The sequence below is a fragment of the Drosophila grimshawi genome, unplaced genomic scaffold (genome assembly GCF_018153295.1).
Source record: "Drosophila grimshawi isolate 15287-2541.00 unplaced genomic scaffold, ASM1815329v1 contig_848, whole genome shotgun sequence".
In the NCBI taxonomy this organism is placed as follows: Eukaryota; Metazoa; Arthropoda; class Insecta; order Diptera; family Drosophilidae; genus Drosophila; species Drosophila grimshawi.
In genome coordinates this window covers 9,417,469-9,437,193 of record NW_025063692.1, presented here as the reverse complement: position 1 = coordinate 9,437,193, position 19,725 = coordinate 9,417,469, and the positions used below count along the sequence as shown (strand labels likewise).

General features: G+C 43.0%; 3 protein-coding genes across 3 annotated transcripts; all 3 read left to right on the top strand.

The window, feature by feature from the left end:
* Positions 1-3,371: 3,371 nt before the first annotated feature.
* LOC6565756 lies at positions 3,372-12,580 on the top strand. Its single transcript, XM_001992352.3, has 10 exons — positions 3,372-4,602; positions 6,792-9,011; positions 9,072-9,343; positions 9,423-9,874; positions 9,956-10,197; positions 10,260-10,450; positions 10,951-11,112; positions 11,179-11,716; positions 11,781-12,154; positions 12,229-12,580. Exons 1-10 carry the CDS (start codon positions 3,427-3,429, stop codon positions 12,410-12,412), a joined length of 5,811 nt encoding a protein of 1,936 aa, XP_001992388.2. The 5' UTR covers positions 3,372-3,426; the 3' UTR covers positions 12,413-12,580.
* A 2,801-nt stretch (positions 12,581-15,381) lies between these two features.
* LOC6565755 (cytochrome c oxidase assembly factor 6 homolog) lies at positions 15,382-15,910 on the top strand. The gene has a single exon (XM_001992351.2). The coding sequence runs from the start codon at positions 15,523-15,525 to the stop codon at positions 15,796-15,798; it is 276 nt and encodes a 91-aa protein (XP_001992387.1). The 5' UTR covers positions 15,382-15,522; the 3' UTR covers positions 15,799-15,910.
* Positions 15,911-16,306: 396 nt separating this feature from the next.
* LOC6565754 (molybdenum cofactor synthesis protein cinnamon) lies at positions 16,307-19,682 on the top strand. The gene is made up of 8 exons (XM_001992350.2): positions 16,307-16,445; positions 16,508-17,295; positions 17,363-17,541; positions 17,600-17,869; positions 17,955-18,113; positions 18,173-18,335; positions 19,255-19,356; positions 19,418-19,682. The coding sequence occupies exons 1-8, from the start codon at positions 16,415-16,417 to the stop codon at positions 19,559-19,561; spliced, it is 1,836 nt and encodes a 611-aa protein (XP_001992386.1). The 5' UTR covers positions 16,307-16,414; the 3' UTR covers positions 19,562-19,682.
* The last annotated feature ends 43 nt before the right edge of the window (positions 19,683-19,725 follow it).

The following is a 19,725-nucleotide window of genomic DNA, read 5'->3' as shown; positions in this document are numbered from 1 at the left end:
TTACTTCATATATATATATACATATATAAATATATATATATATTTATTATTATTATTTTATAAATATTTTTTTTTTGTAATTTCTTGGTCAGAGTAAACAAGAGAAGCAATTGGAAACGCATAAGCAGCTCCGAATTTGTTGAAACGAATTGTTAATGAATTTATTTTAAATTATTAGTTAAGCAACATACAACATAATAATTAAATTAAAATTATAGTGGAAAAATTATATACACATTATAATGATAAAATTTAAAAAAAAAAAAAAAACGAAAACAACACAAAATCAACTATTTAAAATAAACATAATTATGAAAATTTACCATTCATTTCAAATAGAAAACTATTTGGGTCACCGATTTGGCAAAGAATGCATTATAAATAATGATCTGTATTTTCTGGAGATATCTCGATTCAGATTGCACAAAAAGCAACAAAGTCTTAAGTAAAATATTTATTAAATTTAAATAATCAAATTAAATCGGGCGCTTACAGTAATATAAGAAATAAAAATATGTAATTCCAAATTGCAGAAAGACTTTAATAATTAAAAACTTCGAGACTAGTTACAGAAATATGCAATTTTGGCTGCAACTTTCATTTACTCATTTTCTTCAATGTTTTTTCTTTTGTTTCTTTTTTTGCCACAGCCTGCGGAAGCAGTTGCTCAGCTCTGCACTGAAAACAGAAATTGCGGAATTATGTTGAAAATGTTGTTCGATTATCGCCAGTAGTGAGAGCCATTATTAGAAACTGGATCACAATCAGGTTTCCGATTGTTGATTGATGGCAAATTCCAATATTTTCAGTTGGTGCTAAATTTAAAATTCCCGCCAAAGTGCTTTGTAAAATTGTCGAGCACTGATTCCAAACAATCGTTCAAGTCACGTACGAACTAGTAGTTCGATAACAATATGAATGAACTGCCAGAGATTAGCTGACAAATAAATAATTTTGTAATTTTAAACATTTTTAAATTGATTTCACGTTGTCTTAAAGCAAGAATATTTTATGAGATTTTATTAAAATACAATATCACATGTATAGAACTATTGTAGTAAATATACAAATCAATTGAATAACACTCATCACAAATTTGAATTGTGGACTATAAAACAACATCTAGTTCGGAAGAGAATATGATATTGACAGGGTATTAACAGAAAAGAGCCAGTTCGCTAGAGCTCAAATTGTTAACTAGATACTAAGATACGCTCTTCGCGTGGTGAACACAGTGCAAATCCATCAAAAATACCGCATGCTGTATTTGATATTAAATGAAAAATACAAAAACAGCTAATCCTACAAAGCGCGGTCAATTTGATCAATTTACATGGTTATTAATTATATTTATAGACAATCGAGAGGTGTTCCTAAGTCGTACAAGAAAACAAATATACTTGTTTGCCTATGACGAATTATCTCGTAGTTATATTTTTCAGATACAGAATGTGCTTATAACCGCACTATGAGTTATCATTTGTTTGCGTTTATTTGTTGCGATTAGATTGAATTTAAAATAAAATTCATTAAAAAATTCATAAAATGAATGTATTTCAAAACTTAATCTTTCTTAGCTTGGAGGCTGTCTCATTATAGCGTTGTACACTGGCAATATACCAAAGCACCGAAATACCAACATAAAAAATACTGAAATAAACATATATAGTGTATATATGTATGTATGTATTTATGTGGCTACTCTAACAGCAAGCAAGCCAGCCAGCCAGCGAGCAGGCAGTGAGAGTGAGCGAGGAGACGACGAAGACGGCTCGTCAAGAGTTACGCACTGAGTATGTGCTGGCGGCGGATAACGGCGAACGGACCCTAAAAACAACAGTGTGCGTGTGCGTGTGTGTGTGTTTTGCTCTTTATTTTCATTTGTAACAACAAATATAGTGGTTAATTCATAATTATCTTGTGAAAATCACAAACTGCAAATAACGAGTGCAGTCTTTCGTGTGAGTGCAATTCTTTCCCAAATGTAATCACATTAAGTGTGAAAATGTTGAACTGAACTGAACTGAAATATCAGCCAGCAAACCAAAGCAGCAGCAATAAATTTGCATGCATCCAACTCTGTCTCATATCCATTTGGGAGGAGAAGCATTGAAAAATTTCAGCTGAAAATCAAAATCAACAATTATAAGTAATTACAACTACAACTATGTATAACTGTTAAAGTAGTAGCAGCAGCAGCAGAGCAGCGACAGAGCAGCAACCACGGTCGTTTAGCAGCCAGCAGCACCAAGAAGACGACGACGAAGAGCAAGACGACAAGTAAAACAACAATAAAGCTGGCCATATTCATACAAAAAAAAATATATTGGGAAAAAAAAAACAGCATGTCGTGAGCTAATCAGAATCAGTGGAAGACAAGTAGAAGTTTTTTTTCAAGTAATATTTTTGGTGAACGGTAATGTTATTATCAATGAATGTTAACTAAAATAAGTGAAAATAATGCAATTGAAATTATATGTTATATTTATAAAAATACGCCAAGCCAAAGCGACGCAGTCGTCGCAGTCAGCGTCGCAGTCGACGTCGTCTCGTGGTGTCAACGTCAACTCCAACCGCGCCGCTTGCTGCTCGCTTGTATGTGGGTGTGTGTGTGAATGTGTATGTGTGGGGCCAGCAAAGGTGGACTGCTGTTGTGTTAAAAAGACGACTCCTGCCGGCAGTCCCGTTATTATTGCACTTCGTCTAAAACTATGTGCTTGTCATGTCTTGTTAATTCGTGTCGAAGCACGCAAGATGAAACACGATGTGCACGGGACACGACTCAATATATGAACTAGAAATTAGGGACACAAATCAAATGATTTAAATATGATATGCTGATATTGAAATTGGGAAAGAAAATTGCAAGATTCTATTGGGGAAAATTGTATATTTGTCAAGCATGCTTTAAAATATTCAAAACTTTTAAGCAAATAATGCATCAACGAAAGTAAGAATAAACTGTAAATAATTGCACTAAACTTTTTGTTTTGTCTCCAAACAAAATCGTGTCACGACGTGTTGCTGAAATCCTAAGCCCACCCATCTCTGCCTGTGTGCGTGTGTGTGTGTGTCTGAGTGTGTTGTTTTACTGAAAAGTCGCGTACGGTTAAAATAGATAAATAGTTGAGAATCCAAATCTAATCGTGAGTAGTTTGAGTTGCCCGCTTAGCAATTACAAGGCGTTTCCGCTTTCCGCCGTTTGTTGTGCTGAATTTCGAATATTGATTCCATCCTTTTATGTAGTCATTTATCGCAGCTGAGCAGCGCTGTTTTAATCAAACTGTAAATCAAAGCCAAAACAGCAGCAGCAACAACAACAAAAACAGTGAGCAAATCAAAAGAAAAAAGAAAACATCAAAACGAAACGAAAAAGCCAACAATAACAGCAAGAGGAAGAAGAAGCAGCAGCAGAAGCAGTGGAAAATGACGGACTATGTGGAGCTGTTAAACAGCATGTCGAGCAGATTTAACAGCGATTGCGCCACCAGCACCGCCGAGGGCGGCACTCTGCTCAATATGGATCTGGCCGAGGATAAAACTGTCAAGTGGCGCAATTTGGCCAACAATCAGTTCGCCTGCAAGGATAAGGATAAGAAGCAATGCACCCACGAAACGCAACAGAAGCAACAGGAGGAGCAGCAGCAGATTCTCGTAGCTGCTGGTGGCGTCAAATGCGAAACGGAAGCTGCAACGGTTTCCGAGCAGAAGCTGCTGCCTCAAGGCCAAAGTCAAAGTCGGGACAACAACAACAGCAACAACAACAACAGCAGCGATGCTGATGGCGATGCAGAAAAAAGACAAATAGCGGGAGCAGAAAAAACACAAGCAGCGACGTCGAGCACTGCTGCTGCGATAGTAGCCGACAATGGAAACGACGATGACGTTGACGTTTCCGAGAGCGCAGTGGAAGCAGTAGCAGAAGATGCAGCGGCAACAAAAGCAACTGTAGATGAAGAGAGAGGAGATGCTGAAAGAGCAGCAGCAGCAACATCAGCAGTCAAGTTGGAGCAGGAAGCATGCAAAACTGCAGAAATAGCAGTTGGCGACGAGCTGGCAACGCCGTCGTCTGTGCAAATTTTAATAGCAGCTGCGACAGGTGCAGCACCAGTAACAGCAACAGCAGCAACAACAACAACAACAGCGGAAGGCATTAAGGCTGAAAGAGTGATGGAAACGGCAAACGCAACACCCAAAGAGGAGCTGGACGAGGAGCAGCAGTCGCAGCCGCTGCCGCAGGAGCTAATGCCGACTGCGCAGCGCGAGCAAAAGGCAAGCACAGAAGCGGCGACAGAGGCAGCGGCAGTGACAGCGACAGAGGCAGCGACAGAGACAGCGACACAAGAAGCCGAGGTCACATCGGTTTCAGTAGCAGCATCGGCATCGGCATCGGGAACGGCATCCCCAGCAGCGCCAGTCGCTCCACTTGTTGTCAACTCTGCTGGTAATAGCAGCGACGCTGACGCTGACGCAACAGATTCGACATCGATGAATGCTCCGGCAAGCAGCGATGATGTCGCAGCGCCAATAGCAGCAAAAGCAACAACAACAACAACAGTCACAGCAGCAGCAGCACCAGCACAAGTGAATGCTGATAAAAACGTAAGTGTATTCGTGTATATATGTGTGTAAATGTGCGCGTGTGCTTTTTGCATGCATGCGTATAAGTATGCTCATGTGTGTGTGTGTGTGTGTTAGTGTAATTCTCGAATTCGAATTCTTTCAGTGTTTGCAGCTTGCTTGAATTACTTACTGTTGTTTTGCTTACAATTAAAATATTGGGGAGCACTAGCAACTAGTTTATTGAAAAGGGATTAATGTAGAGAAAGAGTGCAAAATGGGCAAAAAAACAATGCCAGAAAGAACGAGCGAGCCACTAAGTGAGAGAGAGACAGTAAGAGGGAGAGAGAGCTATAAAATCGTAATTTGCTTCATTGGTCTAAGCAGAGTTGATGAAAAGTATGTTTAAAATATTATTCGATGTGATACACACACACAAACATACACACACACACATACATGTGTGTGTGTGTGCGAATGTTTATACATGCAAAAATTTGTAGCAGAAAGTTTGCCCATAATCTGAAAATGAATGAGAAATGAAAATGGCAGCAAGTCAATTGTAGGAACTTAAATAGCTTAAATGCAAAGCGAAAATCAAAGTATAATGAAACTGTAAATTAATAGGTAGGGCTTATCAGCTTGTTATTAGCCATGTCACAAACTTAAACTTGCAATCATCTTAATGAGGGGTCATAAAATCAAGCATTTCACAAAACTAACTTATTTAACATAGCAAATGTATCCTAAACGAAAGGAAAACCTTATAGGAGAGGTCATAGTCTATCTATCAATTATGGATCAAGTGATGAATATCAAATTAGAAGTTGGTTGAAATCACTTATTTGATTACGTGCTGCATAAATTCAAATTTAAAATGAGGCAAACTTTCAATTTGCATAATATATATATATATATATATATATATATATATATATATATTTTTTATATATTATGTGTTATGTGTGTACCTATAATACAGTAGACGTTCGCTAAAGTGTACAGCTGCAGATGTTTATGGGCTGAAATTTTGTTTTGGATTTGTTTGGGTAAACGACCTCCAATATTATATTATGTTTATTTGCCAGGCATTAAAGCAACGAGCAAAAGAAATGTGTCGTCTTCTTCTTCTTATCATTCTTCTGCTTCTTCTTCTACTGTTTTTGAACCAGTTTCGTAGGCAGCTTTTAAACTGGTATTTGGTATTTGGCTAGAAATCATAAGGCCGACAATATTAACACATATTCTCCGATCTAAATCGAATTTACTATTTTGTCCATTGAAATATATATTTCAGCACTTAAACGAATAATAATACAAATCGTATATATATCTCAGATTCATTGGTCCCACAATATATAAATAACCAAGAATTGCATTAAACTCTCCAATCAGTAAATGCAAGTTTTTTTTATCAATTTATTTTGTTAGTCAGAAAATAATGCAATTATCAATTATCGATTGACTACTGTAAAATTGAAATGCTTAAATCGTTTAGCGTATTTCGACAGCTAGTTGGGTTTATGAGTTTGTCTTGATTAATTGGCGTTCACCTTGGTGAGTGTCTACTGTGCTCGCATTGACTGTTGCAAGTTTGTTGCTGCAGGTGTGATAGGTGTAGCAGCATCCTTGATATTCCCGGTATATATATATATTACAACTCTAGCACCCTCTTCCTCCTCTCTCTTTCTCTCTCCCTCCTCGCTCTCTCTCTCTCTCTCTCTCTCTCTCTCTCTCTCTCTCTCTCGCTCTGTTGCCACAATTGTCCCCGGCCCTGTTGTTGGCCTTGTTGGCTAGCCAAGTGTTTGGGAAGACGTGTTGCCAGGGCAACCTGTCAAGTGGCCGAGGGAACGAGAGTGGTTAGCCTAGCAGCTCCACATAGATTCGTATTTCAATTGGTTTTAACCCCGTTTAGACAGACAGACAGTCAGTCAGACAGGCGGACAGATAGGCCAGTCTGTTGTTTATTAACGATAATTTGATATAAATTTTGAATGCGATTCACGAATGGACGAAAGGCAAGTTGCAAGTTGCAATTCTTTTTTGCTGTTGGGGTTTGTTGCGTCCAATTGAATGTTTTCATTGAATTCGTCTGTGTCTCCCCTGCTGCCTCATTCGCAAAGAGCTGTGTGGTTGCATCCATCGTCATCTGGTGTGGTTTCACCTGTTGTCCAGACTCTCAACTGAATTGGCAATCTACGTGTGACTCAATGCAGGTTGTTCTTTTGCAGGAACAGAATGGTGCCGGCAGCACGCGTCGCTTGCGTCGCACACCCCGCCCCACAGACACGCCCACATTCTGCATGCCGGACGAGCTGACGCTGCAGGAACAGGAGCAAGAGCAGGAGGCGGTGGCGGCAGCGGATGCGGAAGCGGAAGCCAGCGAGGAGCAACAAAAAATACCAATGGAGAACAATGGCGAAACGGCGATCGATGTGAAAAAGGAGCCAGAAAAATCACCGGGCGACATTGAACTGACCTCAAATGCGCTGCCAGCACCAAAACGCGGACGCGGACGTGCCAAAAAGATCAAACCCGATGCAATGGATGCTGCAACTGTGGAAGCAACAGTTGCCGATGGAGGACAGGAGGAGATGATGACGACAACGACAACGTCGCCACAACCAGCACCAGTCGAGCGCAAAGTGGGCCGCAAGCGCAAACTGGTCGAGGAGGAGCTGCAGCAGCAATTGATAACAACGGATTTGAGTGCTGCAACTGTCGTTGTCAAAACCGAGCAGGATGTGGAAGATGCTGCCACAACCACTGTGGCTGCTGCAGCGCCAAGCGGACCAGATGCTGCCAAGCGAATGCGACGCAGTGTGCGTCTGGGCAATCGCCTGGACAACGTGCACCACGCTCTCGACGAGATCAAAACGGAGCCACTGCTTCTCGCAAGTGAGCAGGCGTCAACAGCTGATCAATTGGCCGCCGTGGCGGTGGCCGCCGTCATGCTGGATGAGAAGACGCCACCGAAGAAGCGCGGCCGCAAGGCCAAAATAGTGGCGCCGCCAAACCGTGCCACCGATGCAAGTGGTCAAGCCTTGCCACATTTGCTGGTGGCAGCAACAAGCAATAGTGGCAGCTGTCCACTGGCTCTGGCCAATGGCAATAAGCGCGCTGCAGCAGCAGCGACGCCATTGTCAATGGCAGCAGCCATGGCAGCATCAGGATCAGCAACAGCTTCAGCTGCAACAGCAACAACATCGAGCAGCGGAGCTGCTGGGGATCAGTTGCAGTTGCCCAAGCGCTCCAAGCGTCGCATCAAGCCCACAACCAAAATACTCGAGAACGATGAGCTGCGCTGCGAGTTCGAGACGAAGCACATCGAGCGCATGACCCACTGGGAGGCCGCCGAGGGCGATGCCACCCACTACGAGACACCGCTGCAGCCGGGCAGCGGTGGCGGTGGCGGTTCCAATTCATCGACATCCCGGCAAAAGAGCGAGAAATCGGATGGAGGCAGCGGTATGGAGCAGCAGCAGCAGCAACATCATCCGGCCGGCACCAGTTCCATCAAGAAGCGACTGTTCTCCAAGTCACAGCGCGACATTGACAATTCGGGGGCAGCGCTGCTGGCGCAGAGTCAGGTGCGTCCCTGTCCCGATCTGGAGCAATTCCTGAGCGACATCAAGTCGGCCAAACTGTTGACCGGCAATCGTTCGCCGGAGGAGCGTAAAATGAACAAGAAGCAGCTGCGCAAACTGGCCAAACAAAAGGAGAAGCATCTCAAGCATTTGGGCCTGAGGCGCAACAACAGCGAAGAGGCCAGCGGCAACGATAGCTCCAACACGGACAACGAGGAGTTTGTGCCAGCGACGCCCGTTCAAGTGGGCAAGCCCAGCGTCACGTTGCGTCTCCGCAACGCCAGTAAGGAGGCGAACACCAGTCTCCACCAGCAGTCAGTCGCTGGCAGTCTCAAGCAACAGCTGGCTCTACCACCGCCGCCTCCACCATCCGCTGCTGCTGCAGCTGCGCCAACCAAATTGTCGCGCCGCGTTGCTGTGCGCAATAACAGCGCCGCAGCAGCAGCAGCAGCAGCAGCAGCAGCAGCATCCACAATTGCAACGCTGGAGCATGGACAGCTGCACACGCTGAATAGCGTCATTCTGTCCAATGCCAGAGATGCCATAGCCAGCACATCTTCAGCCGCTGCTGCTGCTGCTGCGGCAGCTGCTGCTGCAACTGCATCATCATCGTCTGTGAAATTCATTTGTCTGTGCCAGAAGAGCTCGCAGTATTATGCGAGGAATGCACCGGATGCATCCTACTGCTGTGCGATCGATAACATCGATGAGCAGAAGATCGGCTGCTGCAACGAGCTGGCTGCCGATGTGCACAATCTGTTGCGCCCCAGCCAGCGTGTCGGCTACATGATCCTCTGCGATGAGCACAAGAAGCGACTCCAGGCGCACAACTGTTGCGCCGGTTGCGGCATCTTTTGCACCCAGGTGAGTGAACACTGAGCACACTCAGTTGACTTAACTGAATCCTTTCGTATTGCATTGCAGGGCAAATTTGTGCTGTGCAACAGGCAGCACTTCTTTCATCCGGATTGCGCTCAACGCTTCATCCTCAACAGTCCCTATGATGCACAACAACAGCAGCAGCAGCAACATGCTGCTCTTCATGCTGGCAGCAGCAGCAGCGGCAGCAGCTATGCCAGTCCACTGCTAGTTCTCAAATGCCCGCACTGCGGCGTGGATACACCGGAACGCACCTCAACGGTGACCATGAAATGCCAAACGTTGCCTGTCTTTCTGCCCGCCCAGAAGACCAAAATGTAAGTGTTTATTTCTTTTGCCTTTGTTTATTCAACTGGTGCTTATCTTCTCCTTCTGCTTCTCTTTCTGCTGCTGCAGCAAACCTGCCAGGCTGACTACCTCGTCGCATTTGACACAATTTGCCAATGCCGCCGGCAGCGCGAAACCAACCAGCGGCGGCAGCGGCAGCTCCGCGGCAGCCAAGGCGGCAACTACTGGACGTGGCAAGGCAGCTGTCAAATCGAATGGTGGAACACGCCAAGGCGCCAAGGCAGCTGCAACTGCTACTGCTGCAGCTGTTGCTGCTGCTGCTGCAGCTGGGGGTGGTGGTGGTAATGTCAATGCCAATGCTGCTGCTGCTGCTGCTGCTGCTGCTGGACAGTCGCTGAACATAATCAACTTTGAGCAACTGATACCAGAGTCCGTGATGAATGTGGTGCTGCGCGATCGGATTGTCTCGTCCAGCGGTCGGGTCACAACCGAATTCAACTCACGCGACATGTACTACGCCGTGCAGAATGATGATCTGGAGCGTGTCGCCGAGATACTGGGTAAGCCTTTGCCTCCCATTCCACAGTTGAAGCTTAGCCAAACCTTAAATCTCTCTCTTTCTCTCATTCTCTGTGTCGCAGCTGCTGACTATGATGTGTTGACGCGGATGCGTGAATACCTAAATGGTACCTGCCTGCATCTGGTTGCCCATTCGGGCACCCTGCAAATGGCCTATCTGCTGCTCTGCAAGGGCGCCAGCTCCCAGGACTTTGTCAACATTGTGGACAGTGAATTGCGTACGGCTCTCATGTGCGCCGTGATGAATGACAAATGCGATATGCTTAATTTATTTATGCAGTGCGGTGCCGATGTTGCCATCAAGGTGCGTCTTTACCCCATTTTATATGTAATTGATATGTTTATGTGTGTTATTTATTTGCACAGGGACCCGATGGCATGACCAGTCTGCATATTGCCGCCAAACTGGGCAACATCGATGCGGCTCAACTGATTGTGGACAGTTTTCGCGCCTCGCGCAACATTGCCAATTTTCTGAGCTTCATTAATGCCCAGGATGAGGGCGGCTGGACGTCTATGGTCTGGGCAGCCGAGCTGGGGCACACGGATATTGTGAGGTATGTAATTATATATACATAATATATACATATAATATACACACCTGGACATCTAGTTAGCATCGTTTAGGATCTGGCTTTCATTATTCCAGAGACTATTATGTCATCTCTGATCAATGCCAGTCCTAATGAACCAATGCAAAGTTTTTGCTTAACTTTAAATTTGCTCTTTTGAATTTTATTGGATATTCTACTAGTTAATTTTGCTGCCACCAATCACCATGATGAAGTTTTCTTGAATCCTGCACGCTTTTTAATGTTTTCTTCTCATTTACGAGCATGAAAGTGTTCTGAGACCTTTTAATTGATGTTGTTGCTATGCAATTGTTAATATATTCCTTGATCTTAGAGCTTATGCTCTTCTTATGTGATACTCAGTTAAGGCTTTATTATAAATCGTAAATTCACACACCTATTTGAATGTCCAGGTATATTATATATACGATATATGTATGTACGAAAGAGTTACTTTAACGATTTTATGCTTAACATTGTTGCAGCCTGCTACTCAATCATGGCGCCGATCCCAATATATGCGACAATGACAACAACACGGTGCTGCACTGGTCGACGCTGCACAACGACGGACTGGACACGATAACGGTGCTTCTGCAGGCGGGCGCCGATTGCAATGTGCAGAATGTTGAAGGCGATACACCGCTGTAAGTCTACTTCGCATCTCCATTGAGATGACAAATGAGAAATGTACTTAAATCGATTCCATTTAGACACATTGCCTGCCGCCACTCGGTGACGCGCATGTGCATCGCATTGATTGCGAACGGCGCCGATCTGATGATCAAGAACAGGGCCGAGCAGCTGCCGTTCGATTGCATACCGAACGAGGAATCCGAGTGTGGCCGAACCGTCGGCTTCAACATGCAGATGCGCAGCTTCCGGCCATTGGGTCTGCGCACCCGGGTCGTCTGTGCGGATGCCTCAAATGGACGCGAATCGCGTCCCATACAGGCGGTGCGCAACGAGCTGACCATGTCGGAGCATGAGGATGAGGCCGATGCGCTAATGTGGCCGGACTTCAAGTACATTACCAAGTGCATAATACTGCAGAATTCGGTGCAGATCGATAGTCGGGTGTCGCAGATGCGCATCTGCTCGTGCCTGGACAGCTGCAGCAGCGATCAGTGCCAATGCAATGGCGCCTCCTCGCAGAACTGGTATACGGCAGAGAGTCGACTCAACTGCGATTTCAACTACGATGATCCGGCCGTCATTTTCGAATGCAACGATGTCTGCGGCTGCAATCAGGTTTGACATCAATTTATTTGTAATTTCAATCAAATCAAATTCTAATCCCCCGCTCCAATTCAAGCTGTCGTGCAAGAATCGGGTGGTGCAGAATGGCACACGGACACCGCTGCAGATTGTCGAGTGCGAGGAGGCAGCCAAAGGCTGGGGCGTACGTGCGCTGGCCAATGTGCCCAAAGGCACTTTTGTGGCAAGCTATACGGGCGAAATACTCACCGAACCGGAGGCACATCGACGCACCGATGACAGCTACTACTTTGATTTGGACAATGGGCACTGCATCGATGCCAATTATTATGGCAATATCAGTCGCTTCTTCAATCACTCGTGCGATCCCAATATTCTGCCCGTGCGCGTCTTCTATGAGCATCAGGATTATCGCTTTCCAAAAATCGCCTTCTTCGCCTGTCGTGACATCGATGCGGGCGAGGAGATCTGGTAAGATCCCAACCGCCCCACCACGCTACTCTTAAGTAGTTCAATTTCATCATTAACTACAATTACATTTACAGCTATGATTATGGCGAAAAGTTTTGGCGCTCCGAACAACGTTCCAGCGGCGGTGGTTGCAAGTGCCTCACGGCTGCCTGTAAATATGCCCAGCAGTCGCCCAGCTCGAATGCATCGCCAACGGCAACAGTCGAGGAGGAGCCGGAGGAGGAGGCGGAGGCGGTTGTGCTTGCAGCGTCGCAATAGATCAATGATCCATAACCACCCCTTCGAGGCGAGCACACAATAGAGAGACAGCGACAGCGATAGCGACGGAGACAGAGACAGAGACAGCAAACGACAATGACTCTCTTGGCCAGGTCAAGCTGCCAAGCTGCCAAGCATCACAGACAAAAAGAGCGCCATATTATACAAACACATATACAACAAAAACACATAACAACAACACACATAACATAGATAATCAAAATCAAAATCAAAGCCAACAGCAACAACAACAAAAACAACAAATAACGATGACAACAACTGAGAGAGAGCGAGACAGAGAGAGGTTTGTTCGTTGTTGGTCTTCGACTGCCAAATGTTTCATGGTTTTTTTTTTTTATTGTAATTATTATTATTATTATTATCATTTTAGTTACTGTTTCAACACGCAGTTATTTGTATATGTAAATATCATAATATTTGTTTTTATTATGCATTTGTTTTTATGAGATAATAATGTGTTTATAATACATATTTTTTTAACACATATATATTTGTACGTTAGGCTGCGTGTCGCATTGTGCAATACAAAATGTTTTAAAATATATAGATACGTATACATACACATACATATATAGCCCACAAATATGGGTAACTACTTATATACATACACACACACACATACACATATATATGTGTATATATATATACATATATATATCTAGATTATGTGCAATTGAATCAATTTTTTTCTATGTGTCTGTGTATCTGATGCATGTGTGTAAAAGCTAAACTTAATGTAGCGCAAGCCATAGCTATACATTATAGATGTATATATATACATAACATGCATGTATTTCCAATGTATTTTCCATCTAGGTGCGTTCGAGGAAAAGGCAAACTGAGAGTTTGTATCTAGTCATAGGAGATAATATACATATATACAGATATGTATATTTCTGAATACATAGAGTTTTTTTTTGGTATTGTTCAACGTTATCTGCGGCAGAGCGTTAACAATAACAATAACCAACAAACAATAGCGACAACAAGAACAACAACAGCACTCACACCTACAATACACACACACACACACACACACACAATTGTGAATTAAACAATAAATGTAACTTGTTTTCAACTAAGTTACGCATAATCCGTATACAAAAAAAGATGCACTTTTTTTGTTGGCATTTCTAGCAAAATTCGATTTTTTTTTAGACCAAATTCAAAAACAAATGAAAAATTTTATATAATCAATTAGATAACTAAATCAAAATAAATATGATAATGTATGCTTGCGTTGGGTCAAAGTACTGATAGTCGTTAGAGTATGTATTTTAGCCATTAATAGATACTCACACACAAACACACACAGACACAGTCATAGACACGCAGACCGAGAGACGCACACATTTAGAGCCACAAACTGGTTTTGAAAGCATTATTATGGTGAAGGTGCCGTTGTTGCCTATTGGAACATTTTGCTAAGCTTACTTTTATAGTTTAAACTTTAAACAGCAAAGCGAATCGACTGCAAATGCAAACAGTAACGGTCCCTGTGCTACAGTTACAGTTACTGTCTGATGTTGCAACAACAACTGCAACTGCAATCGACCGAATTTAGCTTTGCGCTCGAAAGCCATAAGTGCCTGACAAGCTTTCAAAGAAACCCCCCTTCCAATCCCCCTCCCCCTCCACACACACACACACACCAACCCAGCACACAATGTATACATATATATAGGGTCAATATGGCTAGGCCTGATACTACAGGAAGCAAAAGAGAATACAATAGATTGACTGCATTGGATTTTGAGATGCAACATCATATTATACTTAATTTCAGTTCCAATCATATCCCTGCGTCTAACGAATCACATCCTCAGCTAGTAAGAAGTTAGTGGTAATTAATAATAAATACGTACAGATGAATATACAGTTATGGATGTTGGTCGAAGACTGCGCGTATGCGAGGCCTTCTAACTTAAATGTGTATTATGTAAATGTTTGTATGTATGTTTATACTAGGAATACGTAAATATAAGTTATAAATGCTGAAATATTATTATAAAACAATAATACACGTTAATACAAAACCTACTCACACACATTCAGCCCTTAAAGCAGAATAATTTTACGATATATTGCATACACACACAAACACATTTATATATATATATATATATATAGAAGATGTAATATGTAAATATATATATATATATCTATTTTTTATTGGTCTAACTTCAATATGAAGGAATAGAAGATTTGTAACACGAACATCACCGCATTGAGATTTGCTGTGTTCCTAGAGTTCACTTAAGCTGTATATAAAATAGATATGTATACTACATATGTATTTAGTGTAAAGGTCTAGAGACTAGAGCCTGAGGTCAAACTAGAATAGACAAGTAACGGAGCATTTATTGCGCTCCCACTTGCACTGGTCTTTGGGGCTGCATTTTCTATACGTCATTTGTGTACCATTTAAGCAACATTTACATATATAGAACGGTTTCGAAGCACGATATTATAAAACTAAGTAGTCACCCTCAAGTCTTTATTGTTATCGGTCTGCGATTATTGTTTTGTTTTTCATTATTATTTTTTATTTTTATTTTTTTCTTGTTTATGAACAAGTTCACTTTTATATATATTTCTATTGTTCTAGTAGTTTACCATATGGATTAGTTGAAATTTAAACCAATAACGTTTAACCTAAGTCACCGAGATATTGAATCAAATAAATTGTAATACATGCAAACGAAATTAATCTGTTAATTCCATTTTAAAACAAACATTCAAACTGTTGGCGCCATAACTGCCAATGCAACAATGCGTTCAGTGTTTCTTGTGATTTATTTTTCGCCATCAGCTGTAGCAACATATATTTTTTTAAGGAAATCTGGCCACACTGTGTCGCCAATTGTATGTTTTGTAATTTTGAGGTTGGTTCTGATACATTTGTTTTACAATTCATATTTTGTAACATATTCGAAACTAATTAACAGACAGGTGTACTGCTCAACTAGCCAAAAGTGCATTGACTGCGAGTACTCATTGGTGCGCCTCTTCATGCAACTATAACACATCTAAAATAACTAGCAACAGCATCGGCATCGACACCGACATTAAAACAATCCACTGCCGGAATGAGTTTTCCTGACAAAGCGCAGCGCGCCAAGTGCTGGTCGACACGTGATGAATACTGGAAGTGTCTAGACGACAATGCGCCCAAGCACAGCTCAACGAGCGGTGAAAAGGTGCCAAATGCCTGCCAGAAAATGCGCAAGGCGTTCGAGCAATCATGTCCCGGACAGTGGGTAAAACACTTTGACCGCAAGCGCACATACGAGCAGTTTAAGGAAAAAATGGCATCTGGGTACGACCCGCTGGAATCCACAAAGGCTCAAGATTCACCCAAATGAGTAGGCGAAGAAGAAGTGAAGGTTCAAAATGTTACGCTGTTTTCTTTTTTTTTTTGTATTGTTATAGTGTAGTGTAAATAAAACATAAGCATTAGCATTATGACTACGCTAATTGTTGTTTATTAATTATACACATTATATACATACATATATATTTGTATTTGTATTTGTATATGTTTACGAATCGAATTTGAAATTGAAAATTTAAAATATATACGCCAGTGTGTACGCATGCAAGTGTTTTTCACACATAAATTGCACTAAAAATGTCCATAAACCTTTCGCTCGAAAATATAAGTATGTACGTAAAGTATGTATGTAAAATATAAGTATATACATTTAGATTGTCATTACCTCTACAGGTTTTAAATCAAAATTTCAGTTGAAATGTGCCAAACATGGTCAAAAACAGTGCCTTGAATATTGCAGTTGCGCCTGCCAGTGTATACACATCGAATTAGTTTTGTGTATTTAAAAAGTGCTAAAAATTACTTAAAAGTCTTGAACTCGAAAACGGTCAAAGCCATAGACCACTTTTGATTGCTGTACTTATTATTAAACAATTTAATTGAAAGTGGCAAGTGCTGCGTGACACTCACATTATATAAATGTCGCCATGAATCCGATAACGTTTGGCGTTTTAACAGGTAAGCGAATAGTGTTGAATCTGCTGCGTATATTTATATTAATTAATTGTTTGATGTTTCAGTTAGTGACAGCTGTTTCCAGGATCCTGCCAAGGATAAGAGCGGGCCACGTCTGGTGGCGCTGATACGCGACTCCTTTGACAATGCGCAGGTGGTTATCAGTGTGCTGCCCGACGAGCGTGATCTCATACAGCGCGAGCTGCGCAAATGGATTGATCGCAGCGATGTGGGTATCATTATAACGACGGGCGGCACCGGCTTTGCGCCGCGCGATGTCACGCCGGAAGCAACAAAGCCGCTGCTCGATAAGGAGTGCAATCAGCTGAGCCTAGTCATTGCCCTGGCCTCGCTGCAGAAGACCAAGTACGCGGCATTGTCGCGCGGCCTCTGTGGCATCGCAGACAATACGCTGGTGCTTAACTTTCCGGGCAGCGAGAAGGCCGTAGCCGAGTGCTTCGAGGCGGTACGTGATCTGCTGCCCCACGCCCTGCATCTGATCCGTGACAATGTTGCCCTCGTGCAGCGCACGCACGCTGAAGTCCAGGACACTGCTGCGTTGCCCAGCGTGCCCAGCGTGCTCAAGCGAGATCACGTCTGTCCGCACAAGACGGGCGCTGGTGACGATGTGGATCGCAATTCGCCGTTTCCCATGCTGCCGGTGCTCCAGGCCCTGGACACCATTCTAAGCGTGGTGCAGCGCAATAGCAAAGTGGAGCAACAGCTGCGCACACTTGTATCACCGGTCAACATACCCCCATTTCGTGCATCTATCAAGGATGGCTACGCAATGAAGTCCACAGGGTTTTCCGGAACCAAACGTGTTCTAGACTGCATTGCCGCCGGCGATAAGGTAAGGAGTTGCTAGTTGCTATTGTTTATGAAATTGAAGATTTTGATATTTTATCTGGCTGATGCAGGTTAACCAACATCCACTGCGGGAGGATGAGTGCTTCAAGATCAATACGGGCGCACCGCTGCCGGAGAATGCGGACTGTGTGGTGCAGGTGGAGGATACAAAGTTAGTGAAGAGTGACAAATATGGCAAAGAAGTTCTGGTCGAGGTTCTGGTTGAGCCCAAGGCGGGCCAGGATGTGCGGTGAGTTGCCCTGATAAACGAATAACAACTGCATTTATATAGCTATAATCCATCACAGATCCATTGGTTACGATTTGCGCGTGGGCGATCCAGTGTTTCCCGCCGTCGACTGTTCACCGGTTATCATCAAATCCTTGCTGGCCTCCATTGGCAGCCAGCTGCCGCAGCGCAAGCCGAAAGTGGCCATCATCTCAACGGGCAGCGAGCTGCTGGCGCCACACCAGCCATCAGCCGCTGGCAAAATCTATGACTCGAATACAACCATGCTGGAGGAGCTGCTGCTCTACTTTGGCTTCGATTGCATGCAGCAGCACGTGTTGGGTGACGAGTAGGTGGCTCAGATGCGCAACAACGCACAGATCAGCACAGCACAGCAGAACACACTAAACGATTTATTCTGTTTTGCATTTAAGCCTGACTACCATTAAGCAAACCCTGTCCGATCTCTATGATGCTGTGGACTTTGTCATCTGCAGCGGCGGCGTCTCAATGGGTGACAAGGACTACATCAAGCCAGCGCTGAAGCAGCTCAAATTCCAGCTACATTTCGGACGCGTTAACATGAAGCCCGGGTTGGTTGTCATTTGCATAAGCCATACTCAAAAACTTAGTTAATTAGTTTAATTCATAGCAAACCGATGACATTTGCGAGCAGGGATCAGAAGTACTTCTTTGGCCTGCCCGGTAATCCCGTGTCCGCCTTTGTCACATTCCATCTGTTCGCTTTGCCCGCCATACGCTGGGCAGCCGGCTGGGAGCGGACCAAGTGCACGCTACCCATTGTTAATGTGACGGTAAGTCAAAAGTCTTCGATTGTGAAATAGCAGAACTTATCGCTGCGGCAAGTACTTCACCCAGATTACCTAATGATGGTCAACAAATGTGACAGCCGATTGAGATTGATGTTGACAGACTTGATCAATCAATTTTTGTTCTATATATAGATCTATACATATTGGAAATATGTCACACTCTTCCTGAAGCTGTTGTTCGTCGCATTTGATTATAAAAGCGCTTGAACGTTATCTGGGTGGAGCCCTCTTTCCAATGCGGTGCGATAAGGGGCACATTAAAGACATTCTTCAATTAATATTTCGACACGCATATTTGTTATCGCTCTCAGGCTATAAGCGCTTACGCAAATATGCCACAAAAAGAATTGTGTATTTAACTTATCTGAAATTATGATTAGACCAACTTATTTTTCTCTGTGGATACATGTTGTTAAAAAACTGGAATTTATGACACCTGTCAGCAAGAACGAAATTAACCGGATGAGCTAGCCGGTTTTTAAATATACAATATACAATATATAATGTATGCGCTTTTAACACCAGTATTGAAATGTGCTTAATGTGAGCTGAACAATCGGAGATTATTTGAGACGCTTTCAATAGACTAACCAGACTGCCAACTTATGCATGTCCATGAATACTAACAGTGATTTCATTCATATATATTTACTGATTCTTATACCAAATTTATTCAAATCTTGAAAACTCATACAGACTACAAAAATCTCTGTAGAATGCAGCCGATATTCTGCCAATGAGAATTACCCAACTTGTATACTTTTTAACGTAATAGGAAACGCTTCAAAATTCTATCCTATTCCGTAGTTCATTTTCGAGTTACATTGAGTTATTTAGCAATTCTGAATTATAGATCTTTATCAATGTTTATTAACAAACTTTATTTATCTATCGGTTGCAGTTGCTCAACGATGCCATTGATTTGGATCCTCGTCCCGAATATGTTCGCGCCACGGTGACCAGTATTCAAGGCCAGCTGCATGCCAGTGTCAATGGTGACCAGGTAAGCTGATCGCCGATGACAGTCCCAGTTCCAATTGGTAACTGAACATATCCATTTACAGATCAGCAGTCGGCTGCAGAGCATTGTGGGCGCGGATGTCCTTCTCCATTTGCCAGGACGTAGCGACAACAAAAAGCAGGCGCGTGCTGGTGATGTTTTCAGTGCCTCCGTGCTGCGCTATGATTTCATCTCAAAATACGAATAGCAAGGAGGAGGGCAACACAAAGTGTCCTTCCAAGGATCACAAAAGAAAAAAAAAAACCATAAATGTGAACACAAAAATGCTTGCAGATTAGCACAAATTTTGTAAAAATGTTTATTTTGATATGTTTGTGTGTATGTAGATACATATAGATATATATATATATA

Bases quoted from the DNA above. Each gene is read 5' to 3' on its own strand.
- LOC6565756 (XM_001992352.3), top strand. From the start codon at position 3,427: ATGACGGACTATGTGGAGCTGTTAAACAGCATGTCGAGCAGATTTAAC. The intron at 9,875-9,955 runs GTAAGCCTTTGC...TCTGTGTCGCAG, and splicing joins GCGTGTCGCCGAGATACTGG to CTGCTGACTATGATGTGTTG. The intron at 11,717-11,780 runs GTTTGACATCAA...CTCCAATTCAAG, and splicing joins ATGTCTGCGGCTGCAATCAG to CTGTCGTGCAAGAATCGGGT.
- LOC6565755 (XM_001992351.2), top strand. From the start codon at position 15,523: ATGAGTTTTCCTGACAAAGCGCAGCGCGCCAAGTGCTGGTCGACACGT.
- LOC6565754 (XM_001992350.2), top strand. From the start codon at position 16,415: ATGAATCCGATAACGTTTGGCGTTTTAACAG. The intron at 16,446-16,507 runs GTAAGCGAATAG...TTGATGTTTCAG, and splicing joins AACGTTTGGCGTTTTAACAG to TTAGTGACAGCTGTTTCCAG. The intron at 17,870-17,954 runs GTAGGTGGCTCA...TTTGCATTTAAG, and splicing joins CAGCACGTGTTGGGTGACGA to CCTGACTACCATTAAGCAAA.